Below are 15,345 nucleotides of genomic sequence, written 5' to 3' on the forward strand. Positions count from 1 at the left end.
AGGAACATCAGAGATTCTTGTCTGCACATCTCTCACACACCCCAAGTAAACCATAATCTGTTTATTCCCAGCATTCATTTTTTTAAAAAGGATATGTGCCTAGCATTTGAAGAGTCAGATATATGGGGCAAAAATGTACAAACACTATTCTCCTTTCTGTGTGAGAAACCAGCCCCCTTTTCAATTTTTGGGTCCCCCTTGCCCATACCAGAAAAAAATATTGCATACGCCCATGTCAGGAGTCCTGTGGAAGACCTCTCTCATATCCTTGGACAAGTGACCACATGAACAAGCAGTAGCAGAGCTGTCAGCTGTGGAAGGTGGAACCATCCAAGGCAAAAACACACAGGGGCCTGTCAAAGACCCAAGGGTCCAAGGCATAGGGAGTGGCTGGAGCAGCGTGGGACCCCTTAACCCTATAAAGAGAAAGCTGTTAAACCACCTCAAAATACCAATCTCATACATTTGTTGTTTTAAACCTAGGGAGAGCAAGCCCTGCCCTATTATGGGCCAAGCCAAATGGGATATTCAGTCACGTTGCCCCTGTCATTCCTCTTCTCCCACCCCGCCAAAAAATATAAATAAATTACAGAACAAATATCACGGGAGGCTGCTCTCTACAGCGTAAACTGCCATGGAAGCAGCTCATTTGCCTTTTCCCAACACGGTGCATTCTGCACTACATGGGGAAACATCCTACCAGATGCATGTAAGAGATCAATTGTTGGGATTAGCAGGAAAAATTGTCTTGGTGGGGGGAAAGCACCAGGGATGGAGGTGGTGGGGAGAAGGGAAAAGAGAGAGGGTGTGAATGCATCACAGGCCTCAGAGGAATCTGCAGCCTCAGAATGTTGCACAGCAGTGGGCCACACCACCCTTTGCCTCAGCACCGCCATCCAAAGGTGCTATATGTGCTTAAGAGCACAAAAGGAAATCAACAGTTGGGGAAGGAGTGTAGCTTAGTGGCAGAGCACCTTCCTTGCATGCAGAAGGTCCCAGTTTCAATCCCCGGATCTCCATTAACTAGGCAGGACTAGAAAAGACTCTTTTGAGACCCTAAAGAGCTGCTCCCAATTAAGCGCAGGCAGGACCAAGCTAAATGGGCCAATGTTTTGACTTGGTATAAGGCAACTTCTGATGTCTCTGTGTAACAGGTTAAGCCTCTGTGCCTCATCATTTCCCACACATTCTGCCTTTTCCGCCTAACTTGAATGCCCAGCATAAATGCAGCAGGTTCATCGAATCCATATATTTACAGATAAGAACAGCTTACACGATAAATGTATAGCTGTTATAACCTGGGCCAGGACTGGAGGCGAGAATGTCTGGGGAAGGGAGTAAGTGGGAGGCAAGGAGAAAAAGTTAAGGATTCTGCTGAAATCTCGCTGCTTTCTGACAAGCCGGAAGAAAGAGTCAACTAATATGCTAAGCAGCATGCCTTACTGAGATGACTGGATTTCAATAATCCAAAAGGGATGAGCAAACAAGGGGTCATTATAAGCAGAAACAGAGATCTATTTATTTTGCACCCGTCATCTTTGTGCAAATTGTGAATTTCTTTCACAACTTTGCTGACTAGGAAGTTTGATTTTTTTTCTCTTCCCTTGGAAAGGAAAGTATATGGGTCACAAGGATTTCTATACTCGAGGAAGTCTCCTTTGCTGCTCCAACCATCCTAGATGCATCCAAACAATACTTTGCAGTATACTGAAAATAATAGTTGGATTATCAGTTCAGCTGCCAAAATGGTCTTTTGGGTTTTCAGAGTTAAAAAAAGTTGGTGCCTGCAACAGGAATTCACTACTTGGAGGGGCTTTGTATATACACAGCTCATGTCTTTTTAGTGCTGCTGCCAAATTCATTCAGATGCTGAACAGTTGCTTTCCCTTTTTATAGGCTTTGGACATGAATGGAATAGCGATTCCTGTGCTACCAGGATGGCACTTTAGTGCTTTTCTCATCAATTAAAAAAACAAAGATTTAATCCTTCCCGCTATGTTCATGCTATCTTCAATCTAATGCCAGCAGTGCAATACCACATTCCCGTATTGGGGGAAACAGCTCTGCTGCTACTGCTTGCATCTATTTCTTTACTAAACAGGACTAAATGAGCATTTGAACATGCACATCCAGCACAAAGTTATTTTAAACCGCAAATTTCAAGTAAAGGTTTCAGAAATCAGAGGTTAATACAGGGGGAAAGAGCAGCTTAGCTGATCTGAAAAAAGGAACAAAAACATGCTAGATAAGCACATTCAGATATACAGTAGCACTTAGTCAGCACATGCACATGTTTTAAGATGATGCCTTAATTAAGGAGAGAGGTTTCAACATCAACAGTGATTACTCAGCCGATAGCCATTTAAAAAAAGCATGTGACAGTTGCATGATTTCATTCCACATGGCAGTGCCAGATGGGATCTAAGAACTGCCTTTTTTATCAACAACAATATATAGCGCATACTGTTCAAGTAAAATGTGAAGACTCTTCCCAACTAATGAGTCCCAACTACACAGGAGAGGAGAAAATATATCCAGAGTCATTCGTTAACCAGCAGTGGAGGAGCAGGGGGCACAGAAAGGGCAAGTATATTTCAATCTAGATGGATAAGTTGTGACCCACATGTTAAGAACTGGTTCATAAGGGACAACTGCATATTCTTGCATATCCTCAGGGTTCCTTCCAACTCTTATGATCCTATGATTTTTGATTTTGCCTGGTAGCTCAGTAGAGCTGGCAAGCAACAGGTGTGCCTGCTAAGCAGAAGCTGCAGCCCAAGATCCAGGGATACCACCTATGTATTCTTCCCTGTCAGGTCCACAGAGTTAATAGAAAGTATGCAAGCAGACAGCTGATCCTTTAAGCTTCACTTACAACTTTCAAAATGACTTCAAAATGCAGGATGTGCCTTAGAACCATATTCTCAAAGTCCAAAACTGCTCCACTGTCACCTTGCCTTAGAATCAGGACTACTGATCAGGGATGCACACATACAAATGTGTTTCCCAGTACTGTACCAATCATCCAAGCAAAAACTCTGGATTGCATTGCTTTCAATGGAAACTGTATTTGGAGGTGCATCTTTCCGAAACCAACACACTGCAGACAGACAGCATATGTGGATTCTCATCATCTCTGCACTCTGTTGCTTTCAGAGGACTGCAGAGCCAAAGGTGTGCTCTACTGAAAGTAGCACACATTTGCATGTATAAATCATAAACAACTGATGTTTATATACCATATACTGGTATCATCTATCTCCAAACTAAACCTCAGGCCTGCAAATTATCTATTAGGTGAAAAGAAGGGGTTCCAGAAGGTATGAAACTCTCCTTGTACCCTTAAGTAGGTATATTACCTGTTCTTGCATATCACGTGAAAGGGGCGATAAGTCATTGTGTTAATTCTGGAAAAATCCAGTATCCATCAGTCTTGCTCACATCTGCTCTGGCTTCACATCACTTGGGCAATATGTGGTTAAGTGGTTAATTTTTTGGCCTCTACTGTTTTTTTAATTTTTATGCAAGCAAGGGGAAGTTCCCCTGCCCTCCCCCTGAGCTGTTAGTGGCATTCTGTTCCATTATTACAGGGATGGGCAACAGACAGATCCCAGCAGGAATATCAACTCCTGACTTTTTACAAAGGCATTAGGCAAAAGCAATGGGAGGATGGGAGAGGGGAGCTGAAGAAGAGATGTGTGTAGGATGGGGGTGGTGTCAAACAGACTTCATAATCCCCTAGAGGGAATAAGGCTGATGTCCCCCAAGACATGTGCATAAAGCATCAGAAGAAGAAAGAATGCTAAACTATTGGAACTCCCAAGCACAAAGAATATCTTCAAAATCTAATGCACATAGTGGAAGCCGCCCCGCTACAACTAGCAACAAACAACAGGACTCCACTTCCTGCTGTTCATGTCAGTCCTTATTACATCAGAGGGACCTAAATCTTGACCCCACATTTCTGCATGTTAACCCATGTGGCAATAATGGCTAGAAGCATGCCACGCCTAATCCTTGTTAAGAGGCACTTGGAATGGAATTCAAGTAAAAGGAGGCCAGCAGACCCCAATGCTGGCTCACTTTCTTTTAAAACATGCCTGGGGAATCCATAAATCTATGCCGCTAACCAGAAGTGTCACGGGTAGGGAGGAATAAATCTGTCCATTTCAGTCTCTCGTTTTTCCAATCTCACTGCTCAGTCCAGTACATATTTCCACACCAGATTTTCAAAAGTCTCAATGAAAATGCATCAGTATTTCAGCATGTGTTTCTCCTGCTATATTCAGTTTGGAAAGCCATCTTCCCCATTGTGTGCTGTTTTTTATGCGCACCTCCCCCCCCCCAAAAGCCACATTTTTGTACACAATCTTTGGTTGGAGAAGTACATTAAGAAAATTCGAAGGAACATGAATTTTAAAGGATAGCTCCATCTCAGTTTGCATATTGTTTTGAAAAGCATGAATTCGTATGAAAATATGAAACAACGCAAGTTTCTCCCCATCCCTAGTCATGAGTCAGAAAACACACACACGGTTATACGTATCAAAATGCAGTAGCCATAAAGAGAGAGATGCTGAGGGAAAGAGAAAGACTTGTAAAAAGCCTGGTCAGTCTGTACAAGTTGGCCTTCTTTGTATCTGCTGGAACTAAGAAATTGCTTCTTTGGGAAGCTTATGAGAATGAGAGAGAGAGAAAAACAGAAATCTAGCTGAATATATTTTCCCATCTGTCCTCTTACAATGTATTTGGAACATTTAACAGATATTAAAACAGAGCTCCTAAGCATCTTTTGGAAAGAGAAAAACTCAAGGCTATAAAGCATAATAACTAGCTACAATTGACTAATAGGAATTTGGAATACAGAACCAAAATGAGTCTTAGGGTAAGGAAAGGTTCCTACCCTGAAAGGCCGAATTTGTCCTGTCAAAAGCTTCCCTCTCTCATCGAATCAGAATATTAACTCAGTACATATTATTTAAGTGAATTATACATTGCAGAAAATTGTGTTGAATCTGCATTAGAAACGGAATGCTTATTAATGAAGGTGGATAACCTCTTAGTAATAAGGTTCTGAAATTCATGCCACATACTGTAGGATATTCATAGGCATTTTAACAATGATAAATTATAAGTTATACTAAACAATAAATTTATAGGTCAAACAAAATACAGCACCCTCCTACCTTAATGCATACAGTATTTCTTATGGGCTAAGCTTATAAAAGGGACACAGGAGGCGCTGTGGGTTAAAGCCTCAGCGCCTAGGACTTGCCGATCGAAAGGTCGGCGGTTCGAATCCCTGCGGCGGGGTGCGCTCCCGCTGCTCGGTCCCAGCGCCTGCCAACCTAGCAGTTCGAAAGCACCTCCGGGTGCAAGTAGATAAATAGGGACCGCTTACTAGCGGGAAGGTAAACGGTGTTTCCGTGTGCGGCTCTGGCTCGCCAGAGCAGCGACGTCACGCTGGCCACGTGACCCGGAAGTGTCTCCGGACAGCGCTGGCCCCTGGCCTTTTGAGTGAGATGGGCGCACAACCCAAGAGTCTGTCAAGACTGGCCCGTATGGGCAGGGGTACCTTTACCTTTACCTTAAGCTTATAAAATGCTGATAAAAGGGGGAAATACTAATATAGAAACTGAGATGGGAGCACGTGGGGATATAGTTCTAACAATTCAAAGAGGCAAGTGCAAAAGCCTTTCAGTTATGATTCTTACTATTAAACCATTATCACTCTTGCAATTCTAGACTACACACATTTACTCAGAGGTTAGCTCCACTGTGTTGAATGTGGCTTACTACTAAATAAGAGTGCATGGGATTGCAGCCTTATTGCGTGACATACCACAAAATCCTCCAAAGGTCTACTGTACAAGTGCAACCAAGATGAAACTTCAGTATCACTTCCAGTTTCCAACCTGTTTCTGAGCAAAAGGGAGCAATCCTTACGAAGAATCTAAAAGGCATCTGACCCGGAAAGAATCAAGAGTTCAGCAGTGAAGGAGGACAGCTTGTCTGAACTGCACCCCTCCTCCAGAGACCTCAAAATCTACAAGGATTCAAACGCATCAGCAACACATCAAGCATAAAGAATGTGTTGCTAACTGTTTGGATCCTGATCTCTAAAGCAGACAACTAGTGCCAAGAGACTGCATCACAAAAATTGCAAGAGGCAGGAACTCTAGCTGAGAATGTTTCAATCGTAATGAGCAAACTAAACCACACAAAAATAACATGGCTACCCCTCTGGAGAGAGAAAAGATTTTGTAACATTTGGGGCTTTCCCCCCATTCAAACATTCCTCCCCCTGCTCTACTACTGTGTGTAATTTTTGCAGAATTTTCTAAATTATAAGATATGGCTGAACTCTGATAGCAGGGGGAGTTTGCTGTTCTCCTTTGTGGTTATATTCCTTTAAATTATTTTGGATCGTCCTCAACTGATGCCAAATCATACCCTTTTGTTGTTGCCCCAATTATCATAACCATTTCCTCATAAAGAGCATGAATTATCTTATTTTACTTGCATGAAATATAGCATTGACATGATTCAACACTCCATGTGGCTTAAGATTCATTCCCCAATGTATGGGCTACTTTCATCCACAAACCACACTGTCTCCTTTTGACTTGCACTGCAATTAAACATACTGAATCACTCCTGGGAAAGCTTCCAGGCATCCAAGTCATCATATGCTAGCTATAAAACATGCTTTCACCTTCCTTCGCCATAGTAAAAAGAATATTATATGAGCCCTGTAAATTCACAATCAAAAGCACTATCCATCCTGAGATGGGCCCACCAGCTTGCAGAAGTTTGCAGATATATCTTATTTCCAGATTCTCTGATCTGCACATAATTTTTAAGCTGCCTCGCTGCTGCTGATTGCTTTTGCAAAGTTTCTGGCTTCTCCTCGGGATGTTCTTGTCCTTCTGGGTTTGTCTGCCACAGAGTTTAATGACTGCCAGAGTTCAATTTGGCACTCGAGTAGCTAAAACGGTGGAGGTGGTTTCGATCAGCTGCTTCTGCTATTCACATCCAATTCAAGGAGCAGCATAAAGAAAGAAGAGCAGTGCCCCAAAAGGATGGCTCTAAATCAGGTGTGGGGAACCTTTGGCCCTCCAGAGGTGAACTACAACTCCCAAGAGCCCCAATAGGCATAGCCAATGGCAAGGGATGATCAGACTACCCTTTGCAGTAGGCAAAACCCAGGACAGAATAGTCCCAAAAATCTCCTCCAAAAAAAGAGGAACCTTTATTATGCCTACCTGAAGAGAGAACCTTCCCAGAAGTGCTCATCTCCCTAGGGAGGCTCACTTGGCCCCTACCACTTATGGCTTTTCAGTAGTGATGTGGAGTAGAAATTTTCCCAGCCCATTATTTTTCCACATTTCCCCCCTGTTTCCTCATTTAGTAACAAGGAACGGGTGTGAATTGTAAATACAATATTAGGCACGCTTGGTAGTTTCAGAGTCTTGAGTCCTGTTTACTAAACAAAAGTAAAATGAATGTGCCAAATTAGATTCCTATTAAGGGCACCTGAAAATGTTCTGAAGTAAATTGAACAATGACCAAAGGAGACAACCTTTGGAGGGACTTACAGGTCTAGGGACTTTGGGCAGCACTGTGAAAAATTTCTTATGTATCAGCATTTCCTTAAGCTACTTTGGATATTCTTTTGGGTGGAAAACAACTAGCTGCCATAGTTTCAAGTCAGTTTTTATTATGATTGAAAATACAATAAAAATTGCTTCCCCGCTCCTCTACATGCAGCTGCTGGGTGACCTTGGGCCAGACACACTTCTCTGAAGTCTCCCAGCCTCACTCCCCTCACAGAGTGTTTGTTGGGGGTGGGGGAAAGGAGAATGTTAGCTGCTTTGAGACTCCTTAGGGTAGTGATAAAGCGGGATATCAAATCCAAACTCATCATCTTATAAGGTTGTTAAAAGAATTACAAAGCGAAAGTACATGAAGTGCTTTAAGCATTCAAAATGCACTATGTAAAAGGATGTTTTCTAATTTTTTTATATTTTAGTAAGAAAGCAAAGAGAAGGATAAGCCTGCATTTAGCAGGACTCTAGTCCTCAGTAATGATATTACATTCAAAGTTCCAAAACACCATTCTAACAATAGAAACGGTGCTTCATACTTCTGCTAGAAAACTTCACACACACTAAACAGCATAATTACATTATTTCTAAGCAAAGCTATAGGGTTCTAGTTTAGCAGTAAATGTGGCACTAGAAATCCAATGTTTCCAGATGTCAAATTGACACCTGGACTAGGGAGAAAAGGAAGCCAAATTGCAAGAAGACAGGTAACACGGTTCCTCTTAAGGTTAATCTAAGCCATTTTCTTTTTCATTTCCTTTATTGCCACCACTGTAGCTTGCAGTATTTAATCCTTGAAAAGAAGAAATACTGCAGACCTAACATCTGCAGATTCGTGAGTGCCCAGTATGACTCAGGCTCAGATGACTACTTAAAGGTGGCTCTTGCTACACAGGCCATGGAAAGTATGCTTCATTTTGCAAGACGCTGCAGTGTTGTACGAGTTCACGCTTACAGTGATCAAGGCTGAACTGCAAAGTCAGGCAGTTACCACAGAGCCATTTTACCACCGTTCAAGCGGTATATAAATATTGCGAAATAAAGGAGTATGTATCTCAGTTGCCCGTCCCTTATTTCTGGGATGGTGTACATAAAGCTGTCTGCATGTATGTAAACATTTTGCAAGTGTTGTCAAAAGGATTAAAAAGCTTAAACTCTACAGCATGGATTGGGGAACCTGTGGTTTTCCACAGATGTTGCTGGAATACAACCCCTGACCATTAGCTATGCTGACTGGGGCTGATGGAAGTCCTAGCCCATCAACATCTGAAGAGCCACTTAGCCATCTCTGTTCTAGTGGCTTGATCTGCACATTATTACCAATGCATGATCACAGTCAAATGCAGCACCATCTTCCCTTCTCCCAGATAACCATTTAATAACCCAACACTTGTGGCGTTTTGTGGGTTTCCTCATCCATTTCACTTCATTAGCTGTCAGCAGAGACCTCAGAGCGCAACATGCATAACTTAATGTTACCAGGAATGTATGATTTCGGGCTCCAAATCAGGAAGTGATTTGGCCGCACTAGTTTCACATGGCGAATATGGCTTTTGGAACATGCTTTCTTCTGGTGACAACGTAGGTCTAGCACAGTGTTTCCCAACCTTGGGCCTCCAGATGTTTTTGGCCTACAACTCCCATCATCCCTAGCTAGCAAGACCAGTGGTCAGGGATGATGGGAATTGTAGTTCAAAAACAGCTGGAGGCCCGAGGTTGGGAAACACTGGTCTAGCATATGAAACCACATTTTCCTGTGCTGAGAAGAGGTCTTGGTGCATTGGCTTGTAAGCGAATGTCTTTTGAAATGTTTTTCCACAATTGGGGTGGGGTGGGAACCTGTGACCCTTCAGATGTTCCTGGACTCGCATTTCCCAACAGACCCATCCAGTAAGGCCAACGGTCAGACGGGATGGGAGTTGTGGAGTTTGATCATTTCTGGAGGGTCACCTTTGGCTCAAGTAAACAATTAACAGAAGATCTCGGGGAGAGGAAACTGCACGGCTCACCCTTCACACCTGAGAGCTCTTACAAGATTCGAGTTGGACAGGAAAATGCATTATTAGATCGCCTCGCACTTACCTGAACAGATTACACCTTTATATCTTGGGCAGGAAAAGTCATCGCACTCGCAGAACAGCCCGTAGATCTTCCCAAATTCGCTCTCGAAGCAGACACAGTGGTTGCAAGAGCATTCCCCTCGGCCGTTGCAGACCCGCTTCCCTTCAGCTTCGCGGCACATGTTCTGGTACATGTTCCCACTCTCGCCTTCCTCACATTCACACTTGGCTCCCACGTGGCCCGGATCACAGTCACATAACCCACACACGTAGGTGCCGTTCCCACTGCACTTGCTGCTGCTGTGCTCTATCTGTTTGGTACATCCGCACACGCAGTTGTAGGTGACGGTCACCTCCAGAGTGTCCCGAAACCAATCCGGCCTGATAGTGAACGTATGCGAGGTGTTCTCGGCGGGGCAACTCCGAGCTTCTACTGATATCTCAAAGGAAACCTATGTGGGAACAGTGAAAGGTAGGAATGGAAAGTTATCAGAAGCCTTAAAAAACTCAAATGTTTTGGCAGAACCAGCTCTACCGTTGGACAGGTTGAGGCGGCTCCCTCAAACAGCAAATGCTGGGGGAAGGGGGGAGAAGTGAACCAAGGAACATATATCAAGTCAGGCTATTGGTCCATCTAGCTCAGTATCATCTACACTTGACGGGAAGCGACTTCAAACGGGGTCTCTCTCAGACAGAGACTGAACCTGGGACCTTCTGTATGCAAAGCACTACTACTGACTGATGGACCTTCTCCTTAGACACCCTGCCGTTCCCCTGGGCATCCTCAGCTAGCCTCCTGCCATGCCAACCCCACCCCTAGCCCTGGATGTAGTGTTGGATGCTGTTCTGCTGCCACTACTGAAGTAGGATTCAGCCACCAGTCTGATCAGGTTCTGTCTGCAGAAGGGCAGATGGGGCTGCTGCATTGTCCTGCTCCACACAGAATAAACATTAGAAGTGTAGTTGAATGTGAAGCCCTGTTTACAGCCCAGGTTGGAGCTCCTAGGAACAACCTTCAAAAGGAAAAAGCAAGGGCAAAGATATCCCTTCCATTGCAGCAAACCCTCATACCATTTCAAACAATGAGAATATTTTTGTTAAGTTGTTCTTATTTTGCTTTGAAGGAAAGCTCCCTCCTCTAGCATTAGAGCACAGATCTGCAAATCTTCCATCCTCCCTGTTACATTTGATCTTATTCTACTGCCTTTGCTCTATTCAAGGCATAGGCAAACTCGGCCCTCCAGATGTTTTGGGACTACAAATCCCACCATCCCTAGCTAACAGGACCAGTGGTCAGGGATGATGGGAATTGTAGTCCCAAAATATCTGGAGGGCTGAGTTTGCCTATGCCTGCTCTATTCTGTTTGTGTATGCTACTCTGGGAACTTTTTTTGAAGAATGTGTTATAAATGCTTAATAAATAAAAATGCAATTATCTCTGCAGGCTAAGGGAGAAGTCAGTCTGAACAATAATTTCCTGTTTTCAGGTTGAAAACATTGTTAGGGCTTGCCTTAATTCCTCCCCTCCCCCTGTTAATTTTTGTTGATTATAGCTGCTAACCTATACATACCTACCTGGAAGTAAAGCTCACTCAACTCAATGGGACTTATTCTGTATAAGCATGCATACAGTTGCACTTTGAATTGCAACTGTGAATCCTTTATAAATGAAAATGAACAAAATGGTGTTGTTGTTTTTAAATGATTGCATCCACAAGCTACCAAATGCCCACAATATTATGATACACAATCCCCCCGAGTGCCATGTTTTTAAAAACACATGGCATAAAAAACCTGTCAAACTGGTAGATTCTGCAATGATGCAAACTAAACTCAGCACTAGATATTTTTCTCTTTGAGGAGTGATGGCCAATGGCTTAGACTGCAAATAAGTGTTGTCTCTTTTATTCCCCCCTTTTCTCCCTTGCTTTTTTTCTCTTTTTTTAAATGAACACAAATTTGCAGGCTGCTTGGAGAATGCAGAACTGTTGCTAATAAAACAAGGGACAGCCCACCCCTGTAAAACACAGCGACACAAATGGAGAAATGGAACTGATTTATGAAACTTAAAAGTATTTACATATGTCAATGCAGCATGTTAGCTTTGCTCCAGGTTTATCTATCAGCCGATTTCTGATGTACTTCGAAACAGGCTTGGTTTGAAACACACAGTGGGGAGGGGGCAATCTCTTGGCTCTTTCAAAGGGTCACTGAGAATTCTCCGTTTTATTGAAATCCCAGCCTGCTCTGCTCTTCTGTGCCAGATGGCAATGTGCAGATGGGACACTGCAGCAAGTTTCACTGTTAGTAACCCCAACAGTGCTGTCCTCGATTCAGAAAAAGCACAGGAAAGCCTGATCTAGAGACTTGCAGGGGTATGAAGGAAGGAGGATCTCTCCTCCTTCACAAAGGAAAACAGATCAAAGAGTCAGAGCTTAAAATGTTTGCTGGGAGGAGCCCCAGGATTACACGGACCATAGAAGTTTCCCAATCCTGTGATCAGAGCAGATCAAAACTCACGATACCCAGATTCTGTCTTCTTCAGGGAAACAAGCATGAAGCATCTACAGCAGGCTTCCTCAGCCTCAGCCCTCCAGATGTTTTGAGACTACAATTCCCATCATCCCTAACCACTGGTCCTGCTAGCTAGGGATCATGGGAGTTGTAGGCCAAAAACATCTGGAGGGCCGAGGTTGAGGAAGCCTGATCTACAGTGACTTCTCCCAATGTGTGGTTTGATATATTCATTTCTGTTGGATAACGATGGCACTTATTGAAAATGCCTATGCAAATAGGCCTTGTTCATGTCACCCATCTGCACTTTCTCTTTGCAGGGTAGCGGGGAGGAGGGGTACCATTTAAAAATTTAAAAAGCCAATTATACATTTCCAAATTAAACAAATCTGGTGACTTCCTGTGTTCTGATCGTCCAAAGATAATTATTCCTTGGTCCTTCTCACTTAAGTGTTAATGCACATAGGCCCCAGTTCACACTGAATATTTGACACACTGCGCTGGATGTAAGCAAAAGGACAGCTTGCATCAACATTCTACTGTGCATAAAATCCACAGGCTGGGGCCACGTGGGAAGGCGATTATAGTAACAGCTGAGGAACAAGCACTGGAAGCAAAGAAGGCAATTGTTTGCAAATGCTGCTTTTCTGACTTCTGTCTGTCAAAAGAAGGAATCTGCTTCCCCAGCTCTCTCCAAGCACAAATGCAAGGGGTTGTGAGCATGCCCCGACAATATAAACTCACGACTAGCCAGTGATTAGTGCTCACTGATCTAAGATTGCAAACTGATCTAAGATTGCAAAGTTGCTCCAAGGTAAATGGGGGGTAAGGCCCCTTGAACTCAGTGGGGCTTACTTCTGACATGCACAGGAATGTGCTGCTACCGTGTGAGCAAGGCAAGGGAAAGTAGTAAGCCAGCTGATGAAGAAGTTCAAAATGAGAATAATGCATTAAAATGCTTTTACCATTTTCAAGATAGATTACATAATGCATGGAATGGAAAGCTGCTTCCCTCAAGCCCAACACGTTGTGGCCTTCCAGTTTCAAAGCAGCCCTCAAACAGAATTCACTGGCAGAATTTGGTCTCTCTTTTTCAATATCAGATCTGGAAGCAATCCTCTTAAACTCCTATCTCTAAACCAATAAAAACTGAATTTATGTGCCACTGTTGAGGGCACAGCCCACCCAGCGCAGCTCAGAATATCAAAGACATAACAATGAACAATCTTACAGCCATCTAAAACTGACAAGGGCAGAAACATTAAGTTGTCAAAGGCTACTTAAATAGCAGAACAATGTAACAACTAACAACAGCTATATTCTGCAATGTAGCTCCCTAGATGGAGGGAATTTTTTTTACAAAGAGCCCGTTTGAAGAAGGTGGGTTTTTAGAAATTCATGGTGCAGAGGTCACAGGCACCTCTGAGAGGAGGGAACTCCTATTATTGAACTGCCTCAATTATCACTTTCATGGGAGCCTGATGGCCCACATGCAATTCTACCACGATTATTTCCTATCCTGTCCACTGGATAAACAAACTCACCGTGTCTCCTATCTGAAGATCTGCACACTTCCTGACTCCAGGGTATGACAAGCCATCCTGACACGTGGCGGTGAAAGCCAGGTTGAGGTCCTCAGGGTTATCCCAGACAGTTAGCTCTACTTTAGATCGGATACTCTAGAAAATGAAAAGAAATAGAGTCCCATCAGTTTAAAAAATTTAAAAGCACATACATCATTTCACTTAAGACATTTGTGGGAACAAACTATGCACTAATGGGCACCTCAAATTATATGAAAGAGCACAGTGATCTAAGGTTGCATCCATAGTAGCGATAAGGAGCACCTCCCTTCTTTATCAGTGCCACATTCCATAGTTCTTGATGCCAGGGAAGGTTCCAGTTTCTAGCTTTAAGAAACATGTTTAGGTTGTGAATCATAGATAAACATAAGTGCTACTAAAGAATCCAGAATTATTGGCTGAGAAATAAGCTTGCCTCTTTCCTGGAAGACCAATCCCAATTTTGTGGAAATAATTGGGCATAACCACCACATATGAAAGGAAGTGCCTTGCTTTCCACAGTTTCTTCAGCACAGAGAGAAGTGAAGTTGAGTGATTTATTTTATGAACAGCATATGAAGTAAGATACCACCAACAGAGTAATTTGCTGGCATTTTCTTTCATTCCAGCTGAGACTGAGAGGAATGGAGGTTCATTCCATAGAGTGCTCCAAGAATCATCTTGTATTTGAATTTAAAGGCCCTGAGATTTTACTGCTTGTGTATTAGAGGATGAAGGGAGGTTGTGTGTGTGTGTGTGTGTGTGTGTGTGTGTGTGTGCACTTCCTAAATCTGTTCTAAGGATTCTTCCAAACCTCTTCACCTGCAGTGATGTTTGAACTGACTAAATCCCCTACATCCCCTCTCCAACCAAGAAACTTCACGGAATATAATTGTCCTACTGCCAAGCCCAGAGTTGCTTCTCCACCACTTGCCCTTTTGCCTGCACTCCTTCTCTGTGATGCTTCACTCACTGCCTAGTTCCCCTTCATCAGTATTCCAGTGTTAGCAAGTGGGCAGCACTGTACTGGCTTTCCAAGGAAGGAAACAATGAGTTGGGCACACGTAACTATAATGGTGACTGATTGTTTATCCTTCGCTCATTACCATTGCTGTAAAAATAAGTTCAAATCTTTTATGGTCCCCCACTCCTCCCTTCAGGGTCTTTGTTTATAAGCATTCTAAATAGCTATAAAGATTCACTGTCATAGTCTGGTGTCTTTTACAATGAGATAAACAGGATATCAAGTATTTCCAAATCAAAAGCAGAGTAGCAGAAAGTCTCTGTGGTGTTGTTGGTGGTGGTGTGTGTGTGTGTTTTAAAAAATGCATCTCTGTTGAATTCTCCAATGTTAACATGTTTTTTTTTTCAATAGACCCAGCATGCTGCTCTCAGGATATAATTGGACTCCCAGCTCTCAACAGCCCTTGCCAGCAAGACCAATGGGCAAGGACAATGAGAGTTGCAGTCCAACAGCTTCTACAGGGCACCAGGTTGGCTATGGCTGTCTTAATACATTAAAATACCAATGAAACTGGAGTCTAATTAGTTATTATTATTACTAATAATAATAATAATAATAATAATAACAACAACAACTTA

The 15,345-nt window shown here is 43.0% G+C and overlaps 2 protein-coding genes across 2 annotated transcripts in view; one reads left to right on the top strand and one right to left on the bottom strand.

Annotated features, from left to right (window-relative positions):
• The window catches only part of UMPS (uridine monophosphate synthetase), a 54,287-nt gene that overhangs the window by 29,286 nt on the left and 9,656 nt on the right, over positions 1-15,345 (top strand). The window lies entirely within an intron of this gene.
• ITGB5 (integrin subunit beta 5) overlaps positions 1-15,345 on the bottom strand; it is a 75,952-nt gene that overhangs the window by 18,956 nt on the left and 41,651 nt on the right. Inside the window, exons 9-10 of the mRNA XM_081924961.1 lie at positions 13,726-13,860; positions 9,690-10,119 (exon numbers count right to left, since the gene is read on the bottom strand). Coding sequence (XP_081781087.1) covers positions 9,690-10,119; positions 13,726-13,860 — 565 coding nt within the window. The remainder of the gene's footprint in view (positions 1-9,689; positions 10,120-13,725; positions 13,861-15,345) is intronic.

Source organism: Podarcis melisellensis (genome assembly GCF_964234715.1).
Source record: "Podarcis melisellensis genome assembly, chromosome: 1".
In the NCBI taxonomy this organism is placed as follows: domain Eukaryota; kingdom Metazoa; phylum Chordata; class Lepidosauria; order Squamata; family Lacertidae; genus Podarcis; species Podarcis melisellensis.